General features: G+C 36.7%; 1 protein-coding gene across 1 annotated transcript; it reads left to right on the top strand.

The window, feature by feature from the left end:
- The first annotated feature begins 261 nt into the window (after positions 1-261).
- On the top strand, positions 262-12,261 carry ccnt2b (cyclin T2b). The gene is made up of 9 exons (XM_084118052.1): positions 262-482; positions 1,114-1,195; positions 1,407-1,535; positions 4,074-4,134; positions 4,218-4,280; positions 5,275-5,320; positions 8,442-8,605; positions 9,778-9,848; positions 9,976-12,261. The coding sequence occupies exons 1-9, from the start codon at positions 322-324 to the stop codon at positions 10,888-10,890; spliced, it is 1,692 nt and encodes a 563-aa protein (XP_083974178.1). The 5' UTR covers positions 262-321; the 3' UTR covers positions 10,891-12,261.
- Positions 12,262-14,615: the final 2,354 nt, after the last annotated feature.

Raw genomic sequence — 14,615 nt, 5'->3', positions numbered from 1 at the left:
GAGGGATGTAGTCCAAACGGGCCGTTCGATGTAGGCGACTTCTGTTAAATAAAATATCTCGCTTGGCATTGAACTTTAAGCTTTATAATTTTACAGATATTATTTATGCTCTAACAGCAACATTACACACTAACTAAAGTTTGAAACATGGGATCACGAAGAACGGGACCTTTAAGTATTGTGTCTGTGAAACCCCATCTTGAACGCTACGCTTAATATGTCACGTACCGCCTCCATCCAGCTCATGTCGCTGCAGCGCTCGCCCTCGCGCCCAGTGACGTCACGGTGATGTAGAGCGCAGTGCGGGCGGAAGCGGGTGGGATGATGGCGGCGGTGCAGCGGGGCTCCAGCAAATGGCTCTTTACCCGAGAACAGTTCGAAAACACGCCGTCCCGCCGCTGCGGAGTCGAGCCCGACCGCGAGCTCTCATACCGACAGCAAGCCGCCAACCTAATTCAGGATATGGGACAGCGGTTAAACGTGTATCCTTCTCTAAAACAGCAGCGCTGTGACTGAGTTAGCCGTTAGCATATTAGCACGCTGCCGCTTTTGATCAAGTGAAAAATGTGCCGGCTAAAATACGATGTTTTACGCGTTAAAATTCACGCAAAACACCTTATTTCTTTACAGTTCGCCTCTTAAATGCATAATAAAGTGTATTTTGGGGTATCACATGAGTTGGTGTGTGAAACAGACGTGTGTGAATGACAGGAAGGTGATTCAGTGTCTTTATGCTTGACCTAAACCGTATTTCTGGATAAATATAATTTTTACCTAATTTAATCAGATTTTTACTCTCATAATGAGGTTGTTTGGTGTATTTGATGGGTTTAAGAGTGATTGAGACTTAACTATGTAAAGGCTAAACAAGATGTGTTTTCATTGCGTGTTGTCTTATATAAGTTTGCTTTTTAATGTATTTTCCCTTGCAATATAGTTTATTATTCGTTTTTTTTCACATTTATTAGTGTAAATTGGCACTATGAGCTGTTTTAGTTTGGTTTTGAGTGATCGTTATGAAAGTTGTTATTTATTAGTATAAAATTGTTCTATATTATATTGCATATAGTAGGTTATTTTGTAGTGTTTTTCTTCCTTGATGAAACTGTGCAGATCCCAGCTTACAATCAACACATCAATCGTCTATATGCACCGATTTTACATGCTTAATTCCTTTACGAAATTCCATAGAAATGTGAGTATGCTTTTCTTTTTTTATTGATTATGATTTGATCACTCTAAATTTTCATATTTATTTCTGTGTGTTTGTTGACCTGCGTATGCACGATATCTTTAGGATTTCACAGGAATTTAATTGGCAGCACTCGTGCGATTCGTAACCTGATTGTTTTCTGATTTTTGTAATATTTTGAAAGGTGCATTAATTGTTTGATCTCTTCAATCAGATCATCTCTCCCACCGCTCTGTTTCTGGCTGCTAAAGTGGAGGAGCAACCCAGGAAACTTGAACATGTTATTAAAGTAGCACATGCTTGCCTGAACCCTCAAGACCCTCCCCTGGACACCAAGAGCAATGTGAGTGTGAGGCTTGTGGGTAATGTAGTTTCTCGCTCCACTTTATTCTAGGGATATGGCCCAAATAATGATCGTGATAACATTTTTTCATTACAGTCGATATAGATAATTATCACAATAAATGTGAAATATTTTTCTTTCAATTTGTAGAAACCAGACAGCTAATTGTAGTTTTAATCTACTCTTTATTGTCAGAACGTGACATTTCACAAATCTGAGGTAGAATATTTACAACTTTTCATTATTTTTTCCTTAACAAAAGAAATGTGTGTTGCCTGACTTTGATGCGTATCTTCGGCACAGTTCGCAGTAAATGTATCACATAAACAAATAAATTATGTATACGTAAAATATTAAATACACAAAACAGGTCATCAAAAATCTAGACTGTCAAATAAACTTTTAGATGAAAAAAAGATATTTTTACAAATGTAAAATAACACTGGATAGTCTTCATTGTAGAAATTAAATACAGATTAATGCTTACTAGGGCTGAACGATTAAATGCATTTGTGATAATATCGCGATATGATGAAATGTGATTTTTATTCAAAAAAATTTTACCGCAAAGCTGCGATTACACTCTGGTCACGTGACACGTGAGAGTAAACCAGTCTGTATTGCAGATGAAGCATCAACTTGGCGCGCTACGCATATAGGCCTGGCATAGGCTACAGGAAATAACAGTTTGTTTAATTTGTGATATTGTGTTATAGATTCTCCAACGATTCTGTATCGATTAAGATAATTTCTGATTTATGTCTGAGCTTAGTTTTAAACACAGATACGTGATGACGCTACATGTGCTTTATAAATGACCGTATTCTGCTTGCTTCTAATTCCTTTGTCTCTCACACACACACACACACACACACACACACACACACACACACACACGACACCACTCCAAAAAATAATCTTTCATAAAGTTCGGAAAAGTTGAAGCGAATTACAAGGTCATTCGCGGGCTTCATTGCACAAGATATGAGATACGCGCGGTTTGCTTGATATTACTCTTGTAGTGCGCGCCAGCGCCATTTCGCCCGTCGGTATTTTACTTACAAATGTTCTACGAACGCATCATATGTCTTTTGGAATGCAGTTGGCTTATATATTAAAAATATGAAAATCCCCAACAGAAGCTGCTTTCAATTTCAAATACTCGCGCGCGCTTTGCGAAGATACTTAAATACTGAAAGCAGTTTTTGTTTATTGCTTGTAATGTTTTTTCTCCCTCTTTATTTGTTTTGACGCTACATTAGTTAAAATTATTAACATGTAATTGTATTAATTAATTTTTTTAATGTGTAATTATTATTATTTTTTTAAATAAAAAAAATGTTTCCAGTGTGAAGTATTTTTCCACACAGAGGACGTTGTTGGCTAGTCGCAAACTGCGAAATGGATTTCCTGAGCGGGGGCGTGTCTCATAACTCTGTGTCTCATTGAGTCGCGCATCTGTTTAGGAAATCCATTCCGCAGTTTGCAGCCAGCTAGCAGACTCACCGGCGGGAATCACTTTTGGAGTCATTTCAGCAGACAACGTTAAAGCGCAGACATGACTCATGGATCGGATATCTCCGCAGGTTGGATCGGGAAAATCCGATACGTGAATTACGCTGGTATCGGTCCCGATACTGGATCGGATCGGCCCCATCCCTAAATTAAATATTTTAAGTTTTATTAAGATGAATTAATTAATAAGAAAAAAATTTGATTTCCATCCCTGTTTTACAATGATGTATTGCTTGGTTTTGTTGAATAATAGAAAAGATAAAGAGCTTAAAAAAATAATCGCATATTAAATCGCAATCGCAATATTTGTAAAACTAAATCGCAATTAGATTATTTTCCAAAATCGTTCAGCCCTACTGCTTACATTAAAGTTACAAAAGTTTTTCAGTCAAGAGCAGCGAGTGGTTTTCACTCAACAGGTTTATTCGGCTGCTGTCACTTTAAGAGCACAGGTCCAATATACTGTTACACAAATGTGTTTTTTTCTAATTACGTTCCAAAACTGTCTGTATTTACCTGAATACTTTCCAAGACGGGCATTTTGACATCATTTTGTATGTATTTGACCGTTTTAAGCGCAATAAGCCATGAAAAAGTAGTCAATTTGGTACTCGCAGCTTTATGAGAGATCAGTGGTGCATGCGCTTTTGGTGTGGTACTGTGGGAATGAGTACAGTACAAGCACTAAATAACCGGAGCAAATGAGACAAGTGAGTGAGAGGAGGCGGGTGTGTGTCAAACTGAAAATTCGCCGTTGGAGAGAAAAGAGTCAGTGCTCAGCTGGGTTTGGTGTATCAATACTGCAGAAAAGGAGTATTGGAACTGTTTCAGATATTTCGGTATTGATGCATATTGAAAGATTGATATTTTTGACAACACTTAAACATTATTTCAAACATTTATCGAACTTGTTATATTTTGATAAATTACTTCACATTTTAGCACCCAGCCCTATAATACATTATACAACATGATGTAAATTGCACATAAATGGTATATATGATGTATATTATTTGGATGCAGATGTACCTCCAGCAGGCCCAAGAGCTGGTGCTGTTGGAAACCATAGTGCTGCAGACACTCGGTAAGTGGCGATCTGTTAAGGAGAGTGTCTTTGTGCCTGATGATGAACACATGAGTCCTGTCTAACCGGTGGTTTTGTTTCAGGGTTTGAGATAACTATAGAGCATCCACACACAGATGTGGTGAGATGTTCCCAGCTAGTGCGAGGTAGATGCTTCCAGTCTTTCTTCATCTCTTTCTCTGTTTTCTTTTTACTCACAACTTCGTTCTGCCTTTTTGGCTTTGCATTGTAGATGTACGATGATGCTGTTAGTTGGGCTTCCATTCATGTATTTTTTCAGACTTTTATTCATTATTATTCTACTCTTAGAAGTGCTGTATGGCAACCCCAAAATGTGATTTTTTTTTTATTTTAGTTCATTGAATTTAAATGTTTTATTTATTTATTCTGTAAGATAATGCATAAACTACAGTGGAAGCATATTTACTCAATATATTCCTAAAAAAGTCATTTGACTTCAACTTTAGACTAAGTAATTTTACATTTAAACCACAAATTGCCTTTTTATTTTGCGTAAATTTCCCTGTAAGTGACAATTTTGCATTTCAGTTAATGAGTAATACAATAAAATTTAAAATAAAACGATAAAAATTATTTAATAATAATAGTTCTGCAAGGATGCATTCAATTTATCAAAAGTGACTGTGCAGACATTAATAAATGTTACAAAAGATTTATTTCAAATAAATGCTGTTCTTTTGAACATTGTTCATCAAATAATTCTGAAATGTATCAGTTTCTACAAAAATATGAAGCTGCACAACTGTTATCAACATTAATAATAAGAACTGTTACCTGAGCATCAAATCCTCATATTAGAATGATTTAAGGATCATGTGACACTGAAGACTCGAGTAATGATGCTGAAAATTCAGCTTTGCATCACAGGAATAAATTAAATTTTAAAATAGATTAAAACAGAAACCAGGCATTTAAAATGTTTTAAATTAGACTTTTGAATGGTAGTTTATATTATAATATAAATATATTTTTTTTATGCTAAACACTTCAGATACCTTTTTGTTGGACTAAACCGAATTAATATAATGGTTCATGAAAGGCAAAACATGGTTGAAGAGTCACTGTGTACATTTGACTGGATTGTATCTGACGGGACGTGTTTTCTGTCTTTCCCCTCAGCGAGCAAGGACTTGGCCCAGACCTCCTATTTCATGGCTACCAACAGGTTGTTACCCTGACCCCTATTTGTTGCACTGCCATGGCACCCTATGACTTCCTATTAGGCAGGGTTCTCCTTCATGTGTCCAACGCTCTCTCGCGCCTGGGCGAAGCGATTGTCTGCCCAGCCCGGCGCAGTGCGGTGTAATGTACAGAGGGCTTGCTGTTGGCACAGAAGGTTGAATACACAGCCTGGAGTGTAGAGGTGCTAATAGAGATATCTTGATTGAGTGCATAGGTCAATAACTCAATTGGTAGCCTGAATATCAGCTCAGAGTTCAAAGGTGTAAACTTAGAGATCGTCACGGTAAGTACCAAAGACCGCATTTCTTTTTCATGTTTATTTTTTGCTCGAAGCTGTATTATTATTATTATTATTATTATTATTATTTTAAATATAATTGTATATAACTTAAATAGAAAAAAATAAGCATAGATATTATATTTTTATTCAGGATGATACATCACAATACCAACTTTACAGTATTTTTTTAAAGTTTTTTTTTAATGTAAATTTCGACATTGATGAATTTATATAATAATTCTGCTTAAAAGTCATTTAGAATTGATCTACAAATACATATTTATTTATTTAATTTATGGTTTGTGAACTATTTCGTTACAATATGTCTTGTTGGTTTTAAGCACCATTAATGAATTCACTTTAAAACTTAATTTCTCCTGTATTGTAATTACTTCCAATGCTTTTTGTCCTTATAGCAAGTTAATTTAGGGAAGATCCCTATTGCACTCTAGCTACATCTGGCACACTATTATTTTAATTGTCGGAAGGCCAAAGCGTAGAGAAAAAGATGCGTTATTAAATTTATCTGAATTAGTGTAGCCTCGGCTCCCTTTTTGAGATCCGACATTTTTGGTGGTGTAAACAATTTATTCTGAAGCAATATTCTCATCAGTGTTCTTTCAGCATTTACATACTTAAATCTGCATATTTTTTATTTTCACCTCAGGGTGTTATTTACCTTTATTAAGGCCTTTTTTAGCCTTATTAAATGTCATCTTTCATGCCAAATTCTTACATTTGATCAATAAATTCAATTATAATAAGATACTGTAGGGCTGTTACCAATCAAATTAAATAATTTACACTGCAAAATTACAACTGCAATAAATATTATGAGATTAACTGTCACCCCCCTTTTTGAGAATAGACGTAAAATGCACTATCCAGACTTAAATGGTTGTAATTCAAGATTGCTTTGGAATATACAGTTATGTTTGGTCTTGTTTTAAAGAAGGCACTCAGCAGATTATTGCTGAAGTGAAATGAAAGTATGAAAAAGCTATGGCAGTATAAATTTACTGTAAATCAAATGTACTGTACTGAATGCTTTTTATTTTATATAAAATCAATATTTTACTAAATTTTTCTCTAAAGTTACTATAAAATCAAAGCCATTTATCTAACCACGTTGTGTTCTAAATTTGAAGTTGATATCACGAAATTGAAGTTCCTGAGATTTATAGGCGCTGTACCCAAAATAGCCACCAGGGTCAGGGACCCTGTAACAAATTAATACATTTCTGTCAAAATATCACTTCTGTCACAAAATAGGGACCTTGAGACTCAGACCTTTCCGACAATGTGTTTTATCAAGACCAGAAAAGGTTTTGATAATAAAGTAGTTAAAATAAATGTTGTAATGTGAAACCTGACACCTTCCACTAGGGGAGGAGCCCGTTAAAATAATTTAAAGTACTGTTTCCATGGTAACACATCCAATTTAAAAATTGTTTTCACAGGATGAATTTCGAGTTCGTAATTTTTCGAATGATACATCGTTTATGATGATTACTAAAATATGTGATGCACAAAAAAGACAATAAAAAGAGTGTGCAAAATACAATTATTGTTTTAAACTAAACCACCAGTAGGTGGCGACAAGTCACTTAATGAGTGAGTCATTCAACTAATTCATTCAAAACGCTGAATCATTCAGCAAAACCAAAACAAAGCTGAGTTTCTTTGAGATTCAAAATAGTTCTGCTTTGATCTTTGTTTGGAACAAAAACAGTGAATATTTTGTCAAAAATGTAAGCAACTTAATATGAACTACTTGTTTTTTATTCCAACATTTGCAATCGTGATAATATATCCGGCAAAACGGCCCTCTTGATCGTGTAATGTTACTTAACATGATACATGTTATATATAAAAAATAAAAAAAATCGACATTTAGATTTTTTACCTCAGTATGTTTCTTCTGTGAGTTTCTTTGTGTGCTGTTACACTCATTTGTTTTGATTACTCCATGAAAGTCTCTCACAGAGCCTCAACTGTGCGTCTTTGTTACCAGAAATACTTTATCAATTCGGAGATAATTGCATTTCAATGCCTCCCTATTTATTTTTGTCACTGAAGTTTTAATCAATTCGTCCGGTCGGGCAAGTAACATTTTCTTTCACTTGCCCCTTCAAAAAATCAACTAGTCCCGGATGAGCGTTAATATTGAGCCCTGCGAGTCTTTAGCCATTTTTAAGAAACCGTTAAAGATGCATCTTTTCCGCCAACACGTGACTCATTAATACTAACACATACTATTCTATTATATATAATTTTTTTTTGTTTTTAATTAACTTGCTTTGTGTACTGTGCTAGACTATATGGGACTACTCACAGCTATTATATATTGTTGGTTGAACTGCGTCTATTTTTCTCATTTGTAAGTCACTTCGGATAAAAGCGTCTGCTAAATGATTAAATGTGACTAAAAGATCATTTCAAGCCAGTCAGGTGACTTTGAGCTGATGAAGTTGAGTTGCTTTGTCGTTGCTGGCATCATGCTCTACCAGTTGAGTGTTGTGCATTTGATGCCACACTAAGTTAATTAAGTTATATTTTTTTGTTGACTGAATCTGTTTCATGCATTACATACATTTTGTTTTACAGCCGACCAGACAAACAGCATTCTAGCAAACATGCATCCGACTGGACTATGATCAGCTTTGACATGAAATAATCCTGATTATTATGATGAACTAAGAAGAATGGAAATGAACCGAAGGAGTTTATTGAATTAGGTTCCTAGGGAAGCATTTCTCATGTCCTCTGTTTGTAATGGAGTGTTTTCTGTGTCTCTTCTCTTTTGTTCTCTCTCTTCTCTCAGTCTGCACCTGACCACCTTCTGCCTGCAGCATAAACCCACAGTGGTGGCGTGTGTCTGTATTCACCTGGCCTGCAAGTGGTCCAACTGGGAGATTCCCGTTTCTTCAGATGGGAAACACTGGTGGGAATATGTGGACCGGACCGTGACTCTGCAGTTGCTTGACGGTCAGTCAAACACAACTTGGCTTAGTAGATACTTAATTTTGTTCATTCAAATATTGTGAATTATTAAAATACTAGTTGAAGTTATGTATATGAATACAAAAATATATATATTTTAGTGCTGTCAAACGATTAAAATATTTAATTTCATTAATGTCATAGTTAACTCGCGATTAATCACACATTTTTTTCTATTCTAAATGTCTCTTGATTTCTTTTTGTCCCATTATTTTTCTCATTTTAATGCTCTTATCAGCATGGAAAAGTGGATCGGCTTGCTTTGTGCAAATGTTTTTTATTGAAAACAACATTGGCATATACTGTAGTGTTCAATTTCACACTAACATTCTCACTTGGAGCAAATAATCTCTCACAATGTAACACTGTCCATCAATAAAAGGGTGAAAGAAATACTGACGAGGTCCTGATATTGACGAGGGGGCGGAGAATTCGCATCAGCTCTGTGTGTGCTTGGCCATCCAGTGGTATTTCAGACTGGACATGCTGCGATGATAGCTCAGCTCAGTTCACAACGACAAAACACACAGATCACTTTGGTCTTGTCAATTGAACCATTTGGCCACTTTTTAAAAATTAAACTTTCCATTCAGAATCTTATTGGCATCCATTTCGGCGTCTCGTACTCATCATTCATCCACTCAAAACGTAACGTTAAAGGGGGTCGCACACTGGACGAGAAGCGCAGCGCCTCGTATTTAAAATTCACACCGGCGGCGCCATTCTGCGTTTTTATTGCTGGCCATAAACTGAGAAAGTGCGCGTCCGATGTGCGATACAAGTTGTCCTAGACGCGGCTTCTCGTCCACTCTCGTCCACTCGTCTCCCAAACAAGTGTGTGCGGCGTGCCTGTTGTTTTGTTTCCAGTCTAGCTAGATCCGGTGGTGGTGTTGTTTTACTAACGTTACTAGTTGTTCCAAAAGCATGTGAAAAAAACTACAAAGTTTGCTAGGCGTTAATCGCGCACTAAAAAAATTGACGCTGTTAAAATGGGTTTGCGTTAACGCCGTTAATAACGTGTTTAACTGACAGCACTAATATATTTACATATTTAAAAATAATTGCTGCGTTTAACATAAGTTTTTATATATTAGGTTTGTCTCTTGATTTTGTAGATACATGGCACTAAATAAAATAATCTGAATCTGATTTTGTAGACCTGACTCACGAGTTTCTACAGATCCTGGAAAAAACACCAAGCAGATTAAAAAGAATCCGAAACTGGCGGGTATGTACAAAGCCTTAGTTAAGCCAGAAACCTACAGCTACAAACCAAAAATATAACCAATCAGTATAGATGCAAACGGTAAAGTACTGGACAGATTAAGCTTTATGTATTTTTGTTCTCATTTTAGGCCACACAAGCTGCCAAGAAACCAAAACTCGACAACCAATCAATAGACAGTTCCTTCCTGAGCCAGGAAACCTCATTGATGGGAAGCATGTGTGACATCAGAGGGGGCATGTATTCAGAACCATCCACCTCTTTCCCATTGGATGGGTCATCGATGTCACTCAACGGCCTGTCAGACTTGCAGAGTTCCGCTTTCAGCTTTCCTACACAGATTTCCCAGAGCGCCGATGCTTTTCTTGCGCTCCAGGGGGCGCCGACAAGCAAACACGGACATGGCTCGGCAACTCTCGCCCCTCAGAAACTCACTCTAGAGAAATACCGTGAAAAGCATGCAGCCGAATTAGAGCATCGACGCAGACACGAAGAGGAGGAAAGCGACCAGCATCGAAAGCACGGACATTTGTCGTCCGAACCGTCTACGTCAATCAGGGTGAAGTATTCCCAACAGCAGGTACAAGAGCGAGCACCGAAGAGCGGGTCGCTCAAACGACGCCACCCTTCCTCGTCGGAGAACGGCTCCTCTAGTCAGGAAGAGCTGAAAATGAAGATCAAGGTTTCGTCAGAGAGTAGCGGCAGTGGTAAGAGCCGACACAGTCCGCGCTCCAGCCGCGAGAAACACCGCGAACATTCGTCGCACAAAGCACCGAGACACGACTCCTCACACTCACACGGTAGTCACCACCACCATCACCACCATTCATCCAAATCTCACCGATCTTCCAAGAGCCACTCCTCCTCTGCCTCCGTCTCTGCCAATCAACCGATAGGCCACGCCCATTTGGCGAAGATTGACAGGAGGCTGGGGGAGGGGCAGAGTTCTGAGCCTAATGCTGCTTTAATAAATAACGGTCCACACATGGATTATGAAGACACTTTTAATATGCTTGATTCCCTATTAAATGCGCACAACTTCTAAACTAGCGGAAAAAAATCTAACATTTTACACAAAACCTCAAAAAAAGTGCGTTTTTCATTTTTCATTCTTGAGCTAATTTTATGCAAGAATCACTCGTCCGTTACATGTCATAGTCTCTCTTCGATTAAATCATGTTTTATCACTGAATTTAAAGGAAAAAAACTACAAGTGAAGGTGGTTGTAATGGCGTTTTAGTGTAAACGTGTAAACAACAATTGTGAATTTACGATTTTAAAACTTTCTTAGAGTCGTAGAGCTTGCTAAAGAGAGATTGCAAAATGCCTCTGGTAATTTTAAGTTGTTTTAGTTGGAAAAACGCGATGTGATGTGAAAATGTATGTGTTCTTACTTCATGCTTGATTCACGATGGTCGTTTTGTTTTTCATTAATCAAAGGGATGAAAATAGAAATGTGTGGCTGTTTACAAAAGGAAGGTGCAGATATCTGTTCACTGTTATTTGTATCGCTATATCCATGTATATATATATTTCACGAATGCTCAGGTTTGGAGGTTATTAAAGGTGAAAAACGTCAGTCGAAACATAACTTCGAAAATTATAGCTGAAATTTCACAAAAATGCCTGTACACAGATTCCATTATAATGCTTTCCATATATTGTAAATTTAATGTACTGTAAGTTATCTATTTTATGTTATTCTCTGTTAGAAAGCTGAACCGATGACATTATCATGCCCAGGGGCTGTCTAATAATTTTGAGGACGTTTTGCTTGAAATTACTTTTTCCTTTTTTACCCTTTTACAGTAGTGGAAAGCAAAATGCCTTTTTTCGGCAAGGAGAAAGTGGATGTTTTTGTTTTTTGTGTGCCAGATTTGAACTGTCAAGATAGCATCCCAGAATTCTCAGCTGATCGGTTCATTGCGGTGTACTCGTCGAGCCTTAAAACTGTACGATAGAGATTTTAGCTGCCTGTGTGTATCAGTCCCACTTTCTGTGATCTCAGTATTTAAGATTTGATTTCTGTTCCCGTCTTCTCCCCTCATTGGCTGCTGCTTCTGATTGGTTAACAAGTGGGCTGCCATTGAAATCAACCAACTGTCAACTTCACGTTCTCTGTCCGATGCCCTTAAAACAGCTTTGGGACCGTTTTGAAGGATTTTGATGAGGATAAAGAGGAGGCTTTTGCTCTAGATGTGGCCTAGACTCCTGTTGTGCTGTTATAACCTCCTTTCACCAGATACCAAAGGTTTGTGCCTCAGTGTTTGCCCACCGTTGGAACTGTATGAAACTTTTAGGTTTCCATCTTTTTATTTTATTTTATTTGGAATGCCACAATTCTTATTATAGTATTAGATATGAGTCTGTATGGATGATGTTTTGGATCGTCTAATAAACATCCAAGAAAATTGCATATCAAAATGTGTTGTCTTTTTTTATTTTTTTTTATTGAGTGGGTATTTAAGTTTTAATAAATTAAATATATTTTCTTTAATTGGTGTTTGAGTAGGCCAGTGTTGTTGATAATAGGCAAGGCAAGTTTATTTATATAGTACATTTCATACACTAGCAATTCAAAGTGCTTTACAGAAAGGAATTAGAATAATCACAAAATAAAAGCAAGGAAAATTAAAACCGTTATAAAAGATATGATAGTTATAAAATGAATTAAGAGTAAAAAGATTAAACTTGGTTAACTAAAGACACTAAACTTGTTAATTTTGTACTTAATGTTTCCATCTTTGTGATGCACATTAAATAGTGTTATTATTGTTAAATATATACTTATTTGATACAATGTTGTCATATTGGCTGTAGTTAGTTTTATCATATCTATCGGTTAATGCTTGACCAAAGCTTATGCTGATCCCTTTTATAATGACTATTATTACAAATTTTGCATGAAACTGCAGTGTGATTACATAATTGCAAAAAAATGTAAAATATAGAAAAATTAAAATAACCTGTCCATTAAAAAAAAAAAAAAACTGCAGGTTTTTGTTGGTGCACGAACATATGCCTACACAGCTCGCTTTGAACAACGTTTTGAAGATCAGCATATCTGCTGTAAGATTGCAGTCCCAGTAAAACAGCTCTGTTAAATCATGATGTCATATCCTGCCAGCTTTCCTGGTCCCAGGGCACAGACGAGGCTCAAAACTGACGTTTAAACTGCAGTATAAGCATACAGGCTTTTTCTGATATTTGCTGACAAGTGATCAGTAGGTCAATTGCTTTTTATTTTGCGCACTGCACATTTTGGCAAATGTAGTAGCTTGTTTTTTTTGGAAGAAAAATTTAGTAAAACATGCATACTACACAAATAGTGATTTGAAATATCCAATGTGTTGCATTCAGCCTCAGCTGCCAGTAGAACCAGTGCAGTTCCTCTCCTGAGCACCAGATGGAGATCTTGAGTCACGTGTCTCCAGCATCCAGTGGTTCAGATAGATGTGGTCCGCAGGTACGCTGATCTAACTAACACAGACATCAAAAACGACCTGGTTCCCCATGAGACGCAGACTGGTTTATGAAGAATGTCACTTTTTTTTAATGTTGAGTCCTTTGAATGTGGCAAGCAGATATTTTGTAATAAACCAGGTGTTTGACACACTATCTCCTGTTAGCATGCACACTATCTGCTTCTAACCTCAAAATGCAATTTCATCATCTTACACACTAATAACTCACTCCTCCTCTAGGGCAAGCGTTGACTGTCTGCTTATAAGCTAACAGTTTAGCATATTTGGGGTTTTAAAGAGGTCAGTTATAATTGGAGAATGCTGACCGCTACTAGAATTTTAGCTTCTATAAATTGATTGGATTATAAAACGTTAGCATAACATATTATTAGCTAATATAATCTGCCCCACCAATACATCGCCTTGATTAGCAGAAAAGTAATTTCTGAGGCGGATTAAGTTTTGTTACGAAAACATTCAGACTCTTTAGTTTTCCTGACGCTAACATTGATTGGATTGTGAAAAGTTAGCATAAAATATTATTAGCTAATATAATCTGACCCACCAACACAGCCTTGATTATATTAGCAGAAAAGTTGTTATGGCAAACATTTTGACTTAGTTTTCCTTAGTATAACTAAAAACTTGTCTGATACTTTAAAAGGTCAAGCTCTTTAAAGTCAGTGGATTCTGATTGGCTCTCAATGTTCTGATTGTTAGTCAGCTGGAAAAAAAAATTGCTCTGAAAGTGACTAATATCGTTTCTCCCTGTCGTTAACGTTATAGTTGTGGTATTCCATTTGGTGTGAGCAGCCCTTTAGTCTATGTGGGGCTAATGCTAATGTACTTCTAAATGTTGACAGAATTAACTTAACAGATATGCACATTCAGAAGTTTTATTTTCCATAAAAACTGACCGAAATGATCAACGAATCGTTTTGTGTTGAAAAAATGTGTCCAATCAAATTCTCTCTAGAACGACCGTCTCCACCGATTAGCAAGTAACGTTAGGCTAGTTTAGTTGTGTCTCACATACTAAAAGCTTTCGTTTGGTGTTTATTACGGTGGCTGAGAGAACTCAACCCGCTGCAACTGAAGAAAAAACACCTGCAAATTAAAATCTTCATCAGTTTTACAACACGTGTGCTCTAAATACTCACAACACAACCCAGACAGCACACGTACATCACGGAGACGTCTATTTGATGTGCGTGTTTACGTCTGGAAGACGTATTTTTAAGAGTGTTTGCTCATCTGCAATACGTCTATAGGACGTTTCCTGTCAGATGTCAAATAGACGTTTAGA

The sequence above is a fragment of the Abramis brama genome (genome assembly GCF_963993115.1).
Source record: "Abramis brama genome assembly, chromosome: 6".
Lineage (NCBI taxonomy): Eukaryota > Metazoa > Chordata > Actinopteri > Cypriniformes > Leuciscidae > Abramis > Abramis brama.
The sequence above is the reverse complement of the archived record's forward strand: the minus strand, read 5'-3'. Positions and strand labels throughout refer to the sequence as shown.